This window comes from Marmota monax, unplaced genomic scaffold (assembly GCF_021218885.2).
Source record: "Marmota monax isolate L192 unplaced genomic scaffold, Marmota_monax_Labrador192_F-V1.1 WCK01_AAM20220418_F8-fsc00031, whole genome shotgun sequence".
Lineage (NCBI taxonomy): Eukaryota > Metazoa > Chordata > Mammalia > Rodentia > Sciuridae > Marmota > Marmota monax.
In genome coordinates, this window is record NW_026695197.1 from 5,423,080 (window position 1) to 5,441,429 (window position 18,350).

Consider the following 18,350-nt stretch of genomic DNA (forward strand, 5'->3'; position numbering starts at 1 on the left):
TTGGGTGGTAGGCCAAGCACAGAATCATAGGAACTTCCCCAAAGAAAAGAAAGACAAATGAGGACCAAGAGGAACAAGAGTATCACACAAATGGAAGTGTTAGAGTTGAGGACGTAGTGCTTAGATTTGGTAGTCATGAGATTTTTTTTATTATTTATTTTTTAGTTATAGGTGGATACAATATTTTTATTTTATTTTTTAAGGTGGTGCTGAGGATTGAACCCAGTGCCACATGCATGCTAGGCGAGCACTCTACCTCTGAGCTACACCCCCAGCCCCAGTCATGAGGTCTTGATAAGAATTGGGTCAATTAGTGAGAACCAGAACCTGAATGTGACAGATTAACAGGAATTTGGTGGTCACAGAAGTGATCCATGAGGCGCTCCTTTGAGAAACCTGACAAAGAATGAGACACTCAGGTTGTAGGAGTAAAAGATCAAATGTTTTCTTGAAATGGAGGGGACATTTTCTCAGGAAGAAGAGAAGACCATACCAGGACACATCCTCTGTAAAGAACTGAGAAATTCAGATGATTCTCAAAGTTTTTATATGGCTCTTCAAGTGACAACTATAGCTAAGGTATATCGATGGTGACAATGAATGAGATGAAATAAGAGATTCAGATCATTGAAAATAGGAAAGAGCTGTAAGAATCAGAACATTATACGTCAAAATTATTCAGGAGGGCATTATAGAATGTGATTAAAGAGACATATTATGAATAAAGTGCTTAAGGGATGTAAAGGTATCTGGGGGATGGGAGCTGACAACTATAAAAGAGAGTGCAAGAATTGATACAAATAGCAGGTGGGGAATTCAAATAAAATGTGTTTGCTAATTAGCATCAATTAAGTTAATTGGTCACAAAGAGAAAAACCTGCATAGTGTGGTCATGTTATATGAAGAATACGGTGGCTAATGATAGCTACACACATATTAGAAAGTTTCTGTCAAAATCTTCTATGAAGGGCTGGGAATACTTCTGATAAAATCTTCAGTTTAAAGAAGCACTTTAATTCATTTTTATAATAGCTTTGTCTCCTAAAAGATGCATTGCAATTGTCATCATGGCTTTTGCAATGCTTACAGAATCAGGAAGGCTGTGTATTAAAAACAAGAACTGATTTCTCTACTTTGAGCTCCATTAGATAGGTAGAAACAAATGATATGAGAAGTCAAATCCCCGGGGTGGGAGAAATAGTGTGTGTGTGTGTGTGTGTGTGTGTGTGTGTGTGTGTGTATATATATATATATATATATACATACATATATATATATACACACACACACATACATACATACATATATATATACACACACACATACTATTTCTTTAACATGAAAGCAATGTTTCAAATGTTTCTAGAATTATATCATTTTGTTAGTTTTTCAAAATTCATATCTCACCTTTTTCTCTAAAGTAGGTATCAGATCCACCAAGGAAATAAGTAAACAAATATCCACTGAAAGACAAACAGGGGCATAGGAAAGAGTTTGCTTTTGAACTTCCTGGCAGTGAGCCACAGAATTGGAGATATTAAGTTGTACACTGCTGATGATAGTAAGAAGAGATGAAAGCACTACCCTATTTCCTCATGGAAATAAAGTACTACTCTATTTCCTCATAAGAATTTTTTTTTAATTGCACTGAATTCTAACGAAGTTTCCAAAATGAGATCTTTCACAGTGAATATTTAATAGTTTATTAGACAATATCCTTGACAAAATTTTATAAAATTTTTCATGAGTTTTTCTGCAAATAAAAAGGTCAATCACATAATAATAAAAACTGGGTAATTTCTCAGGAAGCTGAGGTTTTTGCATTCAAATATCTAGGTTACTTGGTCCAACTTGGTAGAATGGCAAAATTTGGGATATAAGAGGAAAAATGGACTGAAAATCTCTCATACTATATCTCCCCTAAATATTTCTCAGTGTTACAGAAATACAAGTATACAAGTAAACATATGTAGCAGTGTCTCTGTTCAAATTTAGGAAACAAATGAGAGAAATTGTATCACATAACACAGAGGATCCTCAGTAGGGTCCAACCCTACCTTCTTCATAGAGGTTTGTTTTTACCATGTTTTCTATTATAGCTGCTATTGAATTGAAGATCAAAGCACTTTGGAGAAAGATATTTCTGATTTGAAATAATCAACAATTATTCTTCAGAGAAGTAGCTGAAGTAATTTGAGAGTAAAAGCCACACAATAGAATCAATAACAATCTGATACACAGTATTTATTTAGAGTTTAATTTAATGGCTACTTAACTCATTGGGTTCCTACACTCCACTGAGAACCCTGAGAGTACTCTGAATCAAACTTATTAAATTTATTTTTCACTAAGCATGCCCTTCTGCACCCAACACTGAAGACTGTATGATGAGACTGGTAATAGTAAATAGGTGAAAATGTGCAGAAAAGAATCATAATATAGTTATTCCACTTCATGCATTATAGAGACTATTTTGAGCATGACATAGAAAGTTTTGGGGCTTAAGCAATTGAAACCTGTGAGGTTTTCATAATCCCAGTGAAATAAAAATGAATAAATGCATATTCCAATGTTTATATGAATTCAGTGAAGCCAATTAAAAGTATTTGTGTTGGCATGTAAATTTATTAGGGATAATGTAGAATAATTAAATATAAATAGATTTTTGTTTGTAACAATGCCGAAAAGCAAAGTCAATGCTGAGATTCTCAAGTATATTACTGACAGGTTGTGATGATAAACCACTTCCATGAAAATTTGGTTTTGAATTTCTTAAAGTCAGGAAACATAATCTAATATTTCTGTGTTGCCCTCTGTTTAGTATTCTGTCCTTAGAGATCTAAGTAACTGGAAGAGCTAAGCTTGTTGGCTGCCATTTTTTTCTTTTTATCAACTCATAATTCTCTCCTAAATAAGCCTACACTTTATAATCACATTTTAGAGATATACAAAAGACTCCGTTGCCTTGTTACATATTTCAGAATAATATGCATTTAAAAATAATCACATACTTTACATAAGGAAATATTATTGTTTAATGTTGTTTCAATTATTTTAAATGACAGTCCTGATTGTTACCTTATATTATACTTAAAATTTATGGGAATGCTGGGCATGGTGGCACATACCCTAATCCCAGCTACTGGTGAGGATGAGGCAAAAGGATTGCAAGTTCAAGATCAGCCTGGGTAACTTAGTGAGACCCTGTTTCAAAATAAACAATAAACAGACAGGGGAAGTAGCTCAGTTGTAGAGCATCTCTAGGTTTATTTTGAGCACTCCCGAAATAAATAGATAAAATAAAAATTATGGGCACAAAAGTATTTCATGTGAAATATTTAGTTTTAATTGCTACCTTCACTAGCCATGCCTTTTCCTATCTGTTTTGGATAAGGATGAGTACTCAAAATGACATAAAATCCTACCCACACTCTGTGACAATGAAACAATACATAAAACATTAAAATTTTGACCTGTGTTTCTGTGGTCTTTATATGTGTCTCCCAAAGGCACACATTTTGAAGTTTTGATCTTTTGGTTACATAAAACCTTGCATTACTACTTAATCATCTCATTTCACAAAACTGTCACCTCAACACACCATGATGATCAGAAAGCATGCTATGCTTTCCTAAATAATTAGTCAGACATACATGTTTCCTTATTACTTTCTGTAATTCTATGTACATATACACGTACTGAGTAAGTGAACAAACGAATGAATGAACATTATTAGAAGTCAAATACTCTATTGTTTCTTTACAGAATATTTACATCAAGATTAGTCTGTAAAACTTTTTGACTTTGTATGAGTCTCAACTTTTTGTCCTTCTCTATGCAGAGCACAAGATTTATACCAAATAGATGTCCATGTTAAAGTACAATGAATAAAAATGGCAATTAATTTTAAAAAATGGTTAAATGTATGAAATATACCAGAAAGAACTTTCAGGATTCTGCATGGTGGTGATTTCTTTCTCTTATAGAATGATTAATATAAAAAATTTATACATAAAAAACAAGGTAAATTTTACCAAAGAAAAGAATATCTAAATAACATTAACAGATTAAAAAAAAAACAGTAGTGATGCCAGATGCTTGTAAAAATAAAAATCATGATGCACATTATTATCTTTTTTATTATTGAAAGAAGTTATTGTGTACACCACATTGTACTCTGAGATATACTTAGTTTCCATTGAAATTGTATGTCAGTGGCCTTGACCCTGATTGTCAATGCCTGGCTTCTGAGTTCAAACACTTGCTCATACGTCCTTTTCATCTATTATCTGTCTCCTATTGTGTAGCTCACAATAATAATTAGTTCCATATTGGAGGTAATAGTTTTATTTTGATCAAGCAATCTCTCATTCTCTTATGCCATACCAAATCTATTGTGAAATTTTAGTTTGCTAACTTATGCTAATTTTATTTAAAAATGAATTTATCCACTGTAACCTTCCACTCCAATGTGGGTTATACTGAGAAGTAAGGAAATATTCCATTGGAGTATTCTGCAGCAACTCTATAATAAAAATAGCTGGGGAAGCTTTCTCAGATGCTGAAATTAAACAATATTTGATCATATTTTCAGGATTAAGATTTATTGAATGCTTCATATATGCCAAAAATGACTTGAAGAAGGGAGACAACTTATATAATTTCTCACAACTCTACAAATTAGAAATTAATGTGCTCTTCAGAGGAGGAACCCAGCCACAGACAGTTAAAATAACTTGCCCAGGGCATCCTGCTAGAAAGTGGTGGATTCTGAATCCAAAACCAGGCTCTCAGGCAACATAACCGGTGCTCCTGCTTCTGACCACTTGGAATATGTCCTCCTATTTAAATAATAGTAACCTTTCCTTTAAAAAAATAACAAGGATGATTTTATAAACCAATGTAGAAAAAATGATAATGGACAGTGTATTTGTCATTCATTTCACAAGATTTTTACATCTGCAAAATTCTCACATATGGCACTCTCAAAAACCTCGATTATCTATACCAACTCCTACCCTATTACACCTAAATTAAAAGCACAGATCACAAACATTAATAGTTTAAGCCTGTATGGAGCTGTCTCAGCTAAGAGTAGAAAAAAAGATGTTTCCAAATAATTCTATTACATTCCTGTTCACACATATACAAAAAAAAAAGTTTTAAAAAATGAATAAAGCATACAATGTACAAGTATGTGCTATTTCTAGGTGTAACCATGAGAGCAAGGTAACATAGACTAAAGTTTGGGGGAAAAAAAAAACCTACTGTTTTCTAATTTGCATCCCCTCAAGTAATCTAATACCAGCCTAACATCATCCATCTATAAAGCCCAGCTCAATTCAAAAGCTAACAGTATCATTCAAAAGTATGGAAATAAACATCCCCAGCACAAGAAAGACTAATTTTGCATCTGAGCATTTTCATTCCCTGATCTTGATTTTTCAAGGTTTGCTATTTGTTAACTGGTGGTAGGAATATGACATTGTTTAGATAGATCCATCCATTTCCTTTTGTTCCAGAGAAAACCATGCTCATGGGCCATGTGAAACCACACCTCCTGCTTCAGTTCAAGCCTTGTTTACCCTCCTGCCCACTTCAGCAGTGACAGGAAGGGAGCCACCCCAAAGGAGATGCTGGTTCTCTCTGGGGTTTTCCTTGTATCACCCTCATTTTTTTTCTGTGACATGGTACCATGTGGTCCTGTGAGCCATGGTCTCACAAGACATGCCTTTTTAAATAAACAAAGGGAATAAAATAGTTCAGGAAGATGAAAAGGAGAAGGGGGGAAAAAAACAAACGAGTGAACAGAAACCCCTTTGACCTGACATTATGGAGAAAAAAAAAAAAAGACACTAAGATGATAAAAAAAATAGTGTCATGGTTTACATGTGGGATTTGGATGGAATCTAGGGCTGTGTTTTAATTCAGAACTCACCATCTCAAAACCACTTCTTTTCATCCGCCTGCAGGACTTGAGGTAAGTACGTATACGTTTTCTGGCACGCTCTTGGTACTCAGGGAATTGTCGCCTGCATGAGTCAATGATAGCCTGGATCTTTTCTTTGGGCTGCTTAGAGATTGGGACCATTCGGTCCAAGTTTTCATCTACAAACAGCCTGACAAACATCTGTTGGCAAGAGGGAGACAGAGGAGAAGGGTTTGGAGGGCTGCTCTCTTCTGTTCCTAGCTTCCTGTCTTGATTACCGATAGGAAAATATTCTTTTCTGGTTTATGCACTGGAGAACTTTGCAATGGAAAGCCAGAAATTTTAAGCAAACACTCTTTAAAAGATTTTTTTTCTAAATGGTTGGAAATTTTAAAAACCGAAAGAGAGAAAGAGAGAAAGGCAGACAGACAGACAGACAGAAAAGAATAGACTATTATGTAGGGAAAAAAAATCAGGAAATAACAGTAGACTGTGACAGTTGAGCACCCCATTAAATTCTCTATTAACAATAAATACGACTGTTCCTATGCTGCACAGTAGACTAATCTCTGAAAACAAACAATTGACTCTTGTCATGCATAATTAGATAAACTAGGAAAGGAAAAGAGGTCACAGGACGGACAGGAGTACTCAGCCAAGGACGAAGCAGGGGTCCCCCTTCGTCCACTGGGTAAACATGCATACTCACACAACACAATTCCAGTTTTTCAGCTCACATTTGGCTTTAAAAATTCTAAACAAAACACAGCAATTCTGGTGTCTGGTTGGCAAAGAGTGTTTCCTGTACTTTTTTAAATCCTTCTGCAAATTAAACAAACATGTCTCTAAAATATCCACATTGACCAACAGGCAACACCACGAAAGTGAAATGGGAAAAAAAAAAAAATCAAACCACACTGGGAGCGTGGCAGGACTCACATTAAAAGCTTTCAGCCGTTCTGCTTCGACACCATCCGTCTCGTTAACTTTCTCAGAATCATCATGGTCATCGTGGTCATCTTCATCCTCTTCCCCCCTGTTGAGTGACAGGTCCTCGGCGCCTCTGTCTACACTCTCATTTTTGCCAGACTCATAGCTTGAGTAACTATGGGCAGGAGACTGAAAAGAAAGGGTGACATTGCTGCTTTTAAATTCATTGAACACAATTGAACATTGAATTTTATGTTTTATTTTTAATTCCGCTGTGGCTCAAAAAAATCTTGTCTTGGTGTTGATAGCACCAGCACTGTGGCTATTTTAATTTAAATTACAATTAACTCAAGTGAAAGTAAAAATGCATTTTCCTCCTCTTGCCAGTCACGTTTTAAGGCTCAATAGCCACTTGGAACATTTCAATCATCGCAGAAAGTTTTATTGAACTTTGCTCTTCAAGAGCAATTACTGTTTCCAATCAATATTTATATTCCCCCAAAGATGCAATCTGTAATTAATTTTACAGGAGAATCATTAAATCACATGTTATTCGAAGTAGATCTGGCCTCAGAGCATTGTCAGTCTAATTGTGTTAGTATTCTTTGAATGGATAGTGATATTAGAAAGACTAATTATAAGATGCTTTAAAAGCAGTCTATAAGTTTTCTGTGATTCTCAAAAGGGCATTTGATTTTGATTTAGAAAAAGAAAATCATTTTTCTTTCTAATTGTTAAATTTAGTCCTTCTGTATCCCAACACTACATCACATAACGAATTCAAAGCAAGATCAATTAAATAATAGCTCAGAAAATTCAATGTAAAAATCATTAAACATCTGAAATTTTAAAATATTTCAACATTTCTTTTTACATATAAATAGTTAATGGCTTTCATGGAAGTTTAATGATAAGAATTTATATGTGTTTCTATATATAAATGATACCATTTAAGAGTACATAAACTGACTTTGATTGTTTTTTATTTGAGGATTACACATACTCAAGATACTTCCATATTTCCTTTTAGGACCGCTGAGTGAGTTTGGGAGAAGTGTCCTGGAAGTAAAGGGAGTCCAAGTGTATGGGTGTGGTAAGGAACTTAATTTAGCAGTGTACAGCATAACAATACACTATTTTATATTACCCCTTTGAGACCATGTTAATCAACAACTATCAAAACATATTGTAGGTACCTTTGATAAGATGCTGAACTAAGATGTGAGATAATTTAAAGAGAAGTATGATGAATTTATTTTTATTGATTGATGTAAAAATGTTTTATGAGATATTAAATAATGAAGAAATTGTGTGAGACACAGAAAAGAAATAAACATAGGAGCAGGGTACATCTAGACTGTTGGCTCCCTTAATTTTCACAGCAACCCAGTGCAGAGATATCATCTTCTCAGTTCTACAGATAAGGAAATTGCTTCAGAAAGGCTGAATAAACTCTTCTCATTCAGATAATGATGAAACCACTATATGAATCTAGATCTGCCTGAAGCCAAGAGTGGTGGAATAAGAAGTTTATACAAATTACACTTTTTTGGTAAGTGTGTGGGCATGTGTGTGTGTGTATGTGTGTGTGTGTGTGTGTGTAATTGAAGGAAGACTACAAAATATTTACAGGTTAATGTACATGTTGATATGAAAACAAAATAATTTTAAGTGAATTCACCTTCAACTATTACTCCTCCTAAATAAATTAGACGCATTATTTCTATTTTCTTTTACAACAGTAGCCTGCAATTTTTTTATTCTTAAATAAGAAGCATTATCATTTGCTGTAAAATTTCCACAGATCATATGATATAGTTAAGTAATTTATTTTTACTGTACAGTGTTTTTTCAGTTAGAGAAAAGATACACTTATCAAACAGATAAAGAGGTTTCCTTTTATTTTTACCTTTCACATTTTTATTAGTGTTATAGTTATACATAATAGTGACTTCATTTGGACATATTCATAAATGAGTGTAATATAATTTACTCCATTCCAATCCCCAATACTTCCCCCCTTTTACTCTTCTCATTACTCCAACCTTCATCTTCCTCCTCCCTCCTGCTGAGCCTCTTCCTCTACTCTACTGTTTGAACAAGTTTTCTTTCCTTTTTTTTTTCTTCTTTTTTTCTTTGTTTTGGTACCAGGGATTGAACCCACAACATTTTACCACTAAGTCACATCCCCAGATAATTTTTAAAAATTTGCCACAGAGTGTCGTTAAGTTGTTGAAGCTGGCTTTGAACTTGCGATTCTCCTGCCTCAGCCTCCCAAAATGTTGGGATTACAGGTGTGCATCACCACACCCAACTGAACAGGTTTTCTTAAAGAAATATCTATAGAAGTAAATAGTGAATAGTTTTTTTTTTTCAATTTTGGGAATTAACATAATCTGGCATAAAACACGTTTTAATAATAAAATATATTTAAGAGAATAAACTCAATGAATGATAATAATGATAAACTTTGGACGTCTATTCTGTGCCAGGCATTATTCTAAGCCTTCTACATATATAACTTATTTCACTAACAATATACTGGCTAAAAAACTTCTCTAATGTCACACAGCTAGTAAATGAAATCAGGACTTAAACTCATGCAGTTTGACTCTAAATATATTATCTTAAACCTATTCTTTTCTTTGTCTAGACAATGACTGCTTATGAGGCTATTGTTAAGAGTATTACTAGAAATCCATTCCTAAGATTCTGTGTTTCTTGACAAAAACTTGTAAAATAGAAGAACCTTTGGGATAAGATACGCTAAACCAATTCTATCATCTAAATGTTAACTATAAGTATGTTTTACAGATATTCATTAAATACATCCTGAGAAACTCTAAAAGAAGTTATGTATTTTGTATGGATTGGAGGCAATATTGCATCCAGATTTAACATCCACATAACTGAACATCACAGCAGAACTGGTATAAATATTTTAGTATATATATTATAAATGATTTTGAATTACATGGATGCTAATAATAATAATAATATGGTGTATATCATAGTAAACTTTATGTATCAACCTGACTGGATCACAGAGTGCCTGGATATTTGATTAAAGATTATATCTAGGTGTGTCTGTGTGGAGGTTTCTGAATAAGATTAGCATTTGAATTTGTGGACAGTAAAGCAGATTGACTTCCCCAATGTGAATGGATAACATCCAATCTTTTGAGTCAAGAATAGAGCAAAAGGCAGAAGAGGAAGTCAAAGTTCATCCATTCTGCTTGCTTGAGCTGAGACACACCAAGATCTCTACATTATCACACCATTGGCTGCTCTAGTTGTAGGGTCTTGAGACTGAGACTAAACTATTCCATTGGCAGATCATGGGGCTTCTCAATCTTAATTACATCTCTCACTCTGTAAACTCCTACTCTTACTGGTTGTGACTAATACAATATATTGTCTAAAATATAAAGCATCTAATTAAAGATCAGAAAATTTAATTTACGGAGCTAGTCTCAGACACTGAGCAAAGCAGTAGAGAAGTTAAGCAGGGTTCATCATTCATGGCTAGTGATATAGAATTTCATGGGTTTCACAGTAAGGGTCCATGGGAGTTAAAAGGAACGAGAGGTTGAATTTCAGAACCAGAGTGGGTTGCAAGAGGGGAAAGAAAAATGTGCAAGAGGAAGCAAATGCCAATCGAGATACTTTCACAGACATAGATCATAGCATCAGGGTGTCAAGACCAAGAGGCTTTGTTGTGATTTTTTTTGTTGTTGTTAGCCAAATATCTTTGCCTTCAGAAACAGCTTCTGCTAGACCAGATGAAAACTGTCCACCCTATGGTACAACTTTCCCTTTTCAAGGCATGTGTTTTAACTTTGTCTCTAGATGAAGAGAGCTTCTCTGAGACTGAGATCAAGCTGAATCACAAAGGTAAGTAGTACAAAAGAGTCCCAAGGACATCTTTGCACCCAGATACAACAGTTGCTAAAATTCAGCCCTTGACCCTGTAGCTGTGTGATATTATACATCTTCCATCTACTCAACCCCACTTTTATTTATTTACTTATTTATTTATTTTTGCTTAAATTGTAAGTTTCATTTACCTTTGGGTCTAGAGTGGGACAGAAATCAATCATTATAAGATCAGATTAACAATATATATTTCACACATGACAATGAAAATAAAAGGATGATAGCATTTCTATAAACAGCAATATCAAACCTCAAACTTATCAACAAAAGAAAGCCCTTATGAATGACCTCTACAATGAGAAATTTTAAGTAGGCAGTATTTTAAATGTCTCTGTGAAATACTAATTTATAAAACACATAGTATAAAGATCACACTAAAGTATTACAACTGTATAATCAGAAGAGGCATAATAAAAATAGACACAGATCACTGACCTTAAAAATGAAGTCAAGTTTTACAAATCATCATATTTTTACAGCTCAAATCATTAACAAGGTGGAATAATCCAATAAAATATAAGGGATACATTTGGAAAGTTTGATAGCTTTTAAAATATAAATATATTAAGTATGCTTTTAAATGGCAATGGGCAATATTTGAAAAATGATGTAATACTCATCTGAATTCAAACATGGTGTCTAATTCATTTTTTTTTCTATATGCCAATGTAGTTGTCTGCTGTATACAAAACTACTTGGAACCAGGAAGGATTTATAGCCCTGGTGACTCAAGGTAAAGAAAGCCCAATTTGCAGATCTATGAATAATCAGGATATAAATCTGAAACATGTTCAATTTTTTTAACCACTATAATATAAACTGAAATTGAATTCTACTTTTCAAGTGGAATAACATTCTTTTCCTTTCTTATTGCTTAAGATCTACTCTTTAAAACAAATCAGATTAAACTCATTGTATACAAAAATTTCCAGTTTCTGCCAAGTAGTATGGCCCAAGACTGTAATCCCAGCAACTCTGGAGACTGCAGCAAGAGAATCATGAGTTAAAGTTCACAGCAAGGAGTTTGCCTTGGGTCTCAGATGAGACTTTGGATTAGAACTTTTGGGCAGTACTGAAACTGTTAAGACCATGGGACTCTTGCAGATAAACTAAATGCATTTGCATTGGGAGATGGGCATTAGCTTCTGGGGGGCAGGGGTAGAATGTTGTGGTTTGGATAGGGAGTGTTCCCCAAAAGCTCTTTTGTTAATACAGGAGTATTCAGAGGTAAAATGATTGGATTGTGAGAGCCATAACCTGATTAATTCATTTCAGTTTGACTGGACTATGTGGTAACTGTAGGCAAGTAAGGCATGACTACAGAAGATGGGTCACTGGTGGAATGCTCCTGGAAGGGTACATCATCCCTGCAGCCCCTTATGCCTTCCCTCCCTCTCTGCTTTACAGCCACCATGAGACGAACTGCTTTCCTCCATCCTGTCCTTCAACTCTGATGCACCGCCTCACCTTGGGCCAGCACAATGGACTTAGCCGACCCTGGGTTAACCCTTTGTAACCATGAGTCAAAATAACTTCCTCCACTAAGTTGTTCTTGTCAGATTTTTTGGTCACAGTGATTAAAAGCTGACTAACACACTAGATTTACAAACGTATTTTCCTTCAAACTAATCTGAGGTGGATCAACACATATCATTCTATCTTTTCCCTCACAATATCCAAAACACGTTCTCTATAGATCAGCATTCAAAACTGCTTGTAGTCTCCCTTTTTCTACAAAACTATTTTTTTAATGGAGAGATGTTAGTATTAAAGTGATATAAACTCATCAGTCCTCAAATAACCCAGCTAAAATATGACTATCATTTACCTCATAAACTGCTTTGCCTAAATCAGAACTTTAGATGATCATGACCTTGAAACTTGCATTTCAAGGAGAATTATTTTCTTATTTCAGGTATAAATCTAAAAACTCCAAATGAGCCAAAAAAATTAAACAACCACAATTTAATGCAAGATACAGACCTACTTATCCTCCAAACACAGCTGTTGGTTTAAGGGGAGAAGGCTAGATGATTGTCTTATTTACATAATCCACTTGCTCCTCTTGTGTTAAAGTATGACTTTCCTTAGCAAGAACCTTTCTGAGAATACATTTGCACTTCTCTTTTCTTACATATTCCACTGTCATATAACTGCCATCTCTGGACCTTAAAAATTTCCCCTTGGAACAAAGCTGAATCTGTTTGCTTTCACTGTAGTTGGAGCCTAGGACAGCTTAGACTGCAATACCATAGTGTTTAGTATGAGACTCAGTTGGGGATGGGGGGTCTTTCCTATGTATAAAGCTAATGGAAATAAAGGAAGTACTTATTTACTCTTTATGCCTTACATAATAAATGAAAACATGAATTCAGTACCACACAGGCATGATTCAATAATATGCTTTGTGATAAGTTTGCCACAGCACTCATAGTAAGGTATTATGCAAGTTAGTTTCTATGTCCATCCTGAGAATTACTTAAGGGTGAGATGATTTAGCCACCAGACTTTTGTCTTTATGACATTGCACCATGCCAAACATGTCACATAAATAAATAATTTTTTGAATGAGTGACTCTATGCTTTGAAGTTGTACAGAAGCTAATTTGAGTTAATTTTTAAATATCAATTTAAAAAATTATCTTAGTTACTTTAAAAAATATCAGTTATTTAAGACAGAATTCACTTGCAATCCTAGCATCATTTAAAGACTCTGTATGCCTTCAGATATAACACAAAATAAAGCACACAGCACCACTCAAGAAGCTAGCTCACCCAAACAGAACAAAAGGAACTTCAGTCTGTAAACAGTGCCTCTCAACATGTACCTACCTGATGGACTAGCTCCAGAGAACAAACTGAATCAGACACTATGGAGCTGAGCCCAGCAATCTGTGTTTTGATATGCCCTGCATAGACTTCTTTTTTTTTAAAGAGAGAGAGAGAGAGAGAGAGAGAGAGAGAGAGAGAGAGAGAGAGAGAGAGAGAATTTTAATATTTATTTTTTAGATTTTGGCAGACACAACATCTTTGTTTGTATGTGGTGCTGAGGATCGAACCTGGGCCGCATGCATGCCAGGAGAGCGCGCTACTGCTTGAGCCACATCTCCAGCCCCCCTGCATAGACTTCTGATGCACAATGACATTTGAAAACCTTTCATCAGCAGATACCTTGCATTTGTTGGAAATACAATGGATAGAGGAATAAGTTAAATGACACCAGGTAGCACATAGGCAAATCCAAGCAAGATAGAAAACACTGTGCAGGACAATTGACCTTGATCTACAATAAGTTAGATGATCTAGGAAAAAATAAAAGACACATTAAAGAAAATTTAAGAGATATAGTAAAACAAAATGTGTAGGAATTTGATAACGATTCACATAAACTCAATTCAAAACAAGAAATTTTTGGAGAAAAGTGGTAATATTTTATCATGGCTATTAAATGGGGCTATTAGATAATAAGACAGTTATTATTAATTTTGTTAGCTATGATATTCTAACATTTAGATAAATATTTAGGCAAAAAGTCTGTATTTGTCAGAGATACAAGTTGAAGTATGAAGGCATGGGATGTCACAGACGCCTGGGATATACTTTAAAGTCCTCACTATAAAAAATGAAAAATGAACAAATGTAGAAAAATCTTAATTACTGTTGAATTTGGTTGGGGCATTAATTATTTTTGTATTGTTTTATTTATTTTAAAATAAAATTTATGTTTTCAAAGTAATACATTTGAGTTCATAAATTATATTTGGTTCCCTTCTCTTTTGAGTATTTTTGTCATGACTTTCATTCATTCCACAACATTTAAGAGGAAGTACCACTTCTTGCTCAGAGCATGTTCTAGGGTCATAGGATTGGATGGCTCAAATTTTGCTGAACCCTGAAAGTTATAAAATTTGGAGAGTGAGTTCTTTTGAAGCACTAGATGCCAAAGTGAATATTCATCAGAAATGAGAAAAATCACAGCAAATGTCAAAATTTTAAAAGACTATCAATTCCACATATATCACAAAGTGAAAAAAATTATAATATTTTATAAATTCAATAATTTGCTGGCCCAACACTATAATACTTTTCTCTTTCCATCATTCTTCATTGCATACTTTTTGTTTGTTTTTTTCTTTGTGTGACAATAATTTTGTAATATACTCTATAGGGAGAATAGAAAAATGATTCAGTTTATCATGTCTGAGGAAATGTGTCTTTTATTGTTGAGAGTTTAGAAATGTTTTCTGTGCTCTTCAAATTCATCAAAATCATGCAGACTGTTAAATTGTCTTCAGTTTTGGGAAAGCTTTAATCAAGTTCCTTTCATTACAAAACTATGACATTTTAGGACATCTCAAGTTTTCCTGAGCAGTGAACTAATGTCTTCATTAAAGTGCTTTTCTTGAGTTCATGTTTTTTCATCAATATCAATATCTTCAGTCAAATCCAACATGCAACATAAGTCTTCTCCCAGCATGTTACTATATAGTGCATTTCTCTTCATTAATTGTCTTATTTCTTCCTCCTAAAGAACTACTAACTTCATGCGATCTGTAAGTTTTTGCAGTAAGTCACTTAGTGTCAGAATAATGTCCTTTGGCTTCACAGTTCACCTTTGTTAATCTTTTTCACATTCCATTGATGTTTTTATTTTAATGTCCTCTCAATTCCTTATTAAATAAAGACAGCAAGATGATACTGGCCGCAGATGTTCCAAATCAGGTGTCTGTAATTTCTCACTAGTTTTTTTTTTTCCTCCCACAAGGTTCAAATTGCAGTTTCATGTCACATTCCATTGCATGAATGGCCCAGAGGATATCTCCCTCTGTCCTACTGCTTAACAACTGCCTGTGAATCTACAATTAATCATTTATATAACTATGGATGGTATTAGGTATCTAGTAATTTATTCACTATTTTGTATATGTTTTCCCATTTTTTTCTGGAAAAAATAACAAAGTTTTATTGAAAGATACTATCAAAGAGCAAAATAAATGAAGAAATGCTTTGCTGATAAATAAGGGCTTCTATGAGGAAAAACGGTATTGATTTCTCTAAGTTCATCTGAGTGCAATGCCATTCTTCTCACAACACTAGTTTGTTTTTCATATGCATTAACAAGCTATCTCTAAATGTATGTGAAAGTGCTTTCCCATTTTTTTTTTAGATTCACTTAAGCAATTTTAAATAAGTTTATTTTGACATTTTTCAAGAGCTTGTCCAAAAAAAAGATCAAGTTTAATTACTTTGAATATTCCCATGAATTTTCTGTTTTTGAAAATCACTCTTTTCATCATAATCTAGAAAAGGAAATTCTTTCATTTAATAACTTTTAAATGAAAGTTACTTTTTTTGAGAGAGTGAGCTTCAGAAGGATTCTGAACATTTTTTTCAAGCCTGTTTTTTGATGTGTTGGTTGGCTACAGCAGAGGGCCTTTAATTTGGGCATGCATAATACTCACTCCCAAGGATTTGCTAAACACAAATTGTTGGGCCCATTTGGTAGGTCAGAAGCTGGGCCCATGAGTTTTGATTTCTAGTAAGAGCTCAAAGGATGCAGATGCTGCTCATCTGGTAAACTCACTTGGAGTAGCTAGGACATTTGTATCTAATCTGCATGCCATCCAAATAACCATGGCCATTATGAGTTTGTGGAATAACCTTGACCTCTGGAGTTCTTAATATATTTAATCCATTCTAAAACTCCAAATATACAATGTTTATCTTGTTCAGAATATTAACAAGCAAAATTGTACATGACCACTAGTTTTCAAATAAACTGGCTAGCATCTCTTCTCGGTTTGTCAATTCTTCTTATTTTCCCATAAAGTGTTTGAAAATAACTTATTTTTGCATTAGTATTCTGTTGAATCTCTGTAAGTAATAGTCTGTCAAGATTATGAGGGAAAAACTCTCCATTTTTATTAAGCACTATTGAATGAAATTAATTCATCCTAAAAGGTCAGAGATATCATAATACTTAATAAAATAAAATGAAACTGCTGCTGACATTTGGATGTGCTTTGTGGACTAAATGTGTTTTTCTTCACTGTTCATTTTGTCTTCCCTTTGCTCTGTTCTTTTCTGTTTTAAAGGATCATGAATCCTGACATCATCCCTATCTAGTTTGCTATCATTTTCCTGACAATGGAATTTTATAATAATAATTTTCCTTTATTTCAATTTTGTCCATCAGAATTTTACATTTTTAACAATGATGAATGTTTAACATATGTATTAGATTTTGAAGCTTGTGCCTGTCTTTTACTCTTTGTTTTTGGCTTCCTTTATATGTAAATTATAGGACGACTAATAATTCTAAAAGAAAAAAATATGTTATTATATAAATTAATATACGATATAAATGTTAATAAATAAAATATAAATGTTCTTATGTAAACATATAACGTTAATAATATATATAAAATATATAATGTTAATTAAGGACTGTACACTTTTGAATGACATCTATGCTATTTGAACTGTATTATTAAAATAGCTTTATATCACATAACATAGTTATTGATAAACCTATTAAGAAGTTTTCTTACTAGGAAATTTAAATTTTTAAAGCCGTGTCATATGTCAATGACAATTTTATATGCTGATATGGTTTGAATGTGAGGTGTCCCCCAAAAGCTCACATGTGAGAGAATGCAAGAAGTTTCAGAAAAGAAATGTCTGGGCCACAAGAACCTTAATCCAATCAGTGCATTAACCACCTGATGGGATTAATTGAGTGGTGCCTGAAGGCGGGTGGGGCATGGCTGGAGGGGTTGGGGCATAGGGGGCATGGGTTTGGGGTGTATATTTATATCTGGTGAGTGGAGTCTCTCTGTTTTCTGATCATCATGTGAACTGGTTTTTTCTGCCACACTCTTCTTCCTTGATGCTCTGACTCACCTCAAGCCCAGAGGAATGGGGTGGGCCTTCTATGGACTAAGACCTCAGACACAGTGAGCCCTCAAATAAACTTCTCCTCCTCTAAAGTTGTTCTGATTGAGTCTTTTAGTCACAGCAGTGAAAAAGCTGACTAAAACATATGCCATTTCTTCTGGAACCGCCAGGCATCATACGGACAGGTTCTATGTTTGCCGCAATGTGCTAAGAGAAGTATAAGTGAGATGCATAAAATCTGACTTTGCATACAGTTTCTTTCATACCTGCTATAGGTTTGTGTCATGCAAATACAAGGAGTCAGATAAAGTCTAACATGACCTCCCTACCATAATGTGTTGCTTTGCAATAGGCCCAATCACTATAGGATCAAGTAACCATGAACTGAACCCTTTGAAATCATAAGCCGGAATAAACCTTTTCTCTTTCTAAGTTTATTATCTCAGGTATTTGTTACAGGAAATGAAAACTTACTAACACCATGAAAAGAAAATCTTTTTGTTTTACACATGCACTCATTGGAAGGATGTTCTACATTCTAAACTGTTGCTGAAAATACTTCAATCTTTGTGTCTCCTATCTCCATTTCTCACATACTTTGTTGCCAGGAATAACAACACATGTTCACTTTAGGAGCTGTGGTTGTGAACACCTTCAT

The 18,350-nt window shown here is 34.1% G+C and overlaps 1 protein-coding gene across 8 annotated transcripts in view; it reads right to left on the reverse strand.

Moving 5' to 3' along the window:
• Positions 1-18,350, reverse strand: part of Nol4 (nucleolar protein 4) — a 323,877-nt gene that overhangs the window by 80,257 nt on the left and 225,270 nt on the right. For 5 of the 8 annotated variants that reach the window (XM_058573931.1, XM_058573932.1, XM_058573930.1 and 2 more), the window contains 2 exons: positions 6,869-7,048; positions 5,939-6,130 (listed from right to left, as the gene is read on the reverse strand). In XM_058573931.1, the coding sequence (XP_058429914.1) occupies positions 5,939-6,130; positions 6,869-7,048 (372 nt within the window). The remainder of the gene's footprint in view (positions 1-5,938; positions 6,131-6,868; positions 7,049-18,350) is intronic. The other 3 variants (XM_058573933.1, XM_046428397.2, XM_046428398.2) reach the window with 1 other exon arrangement.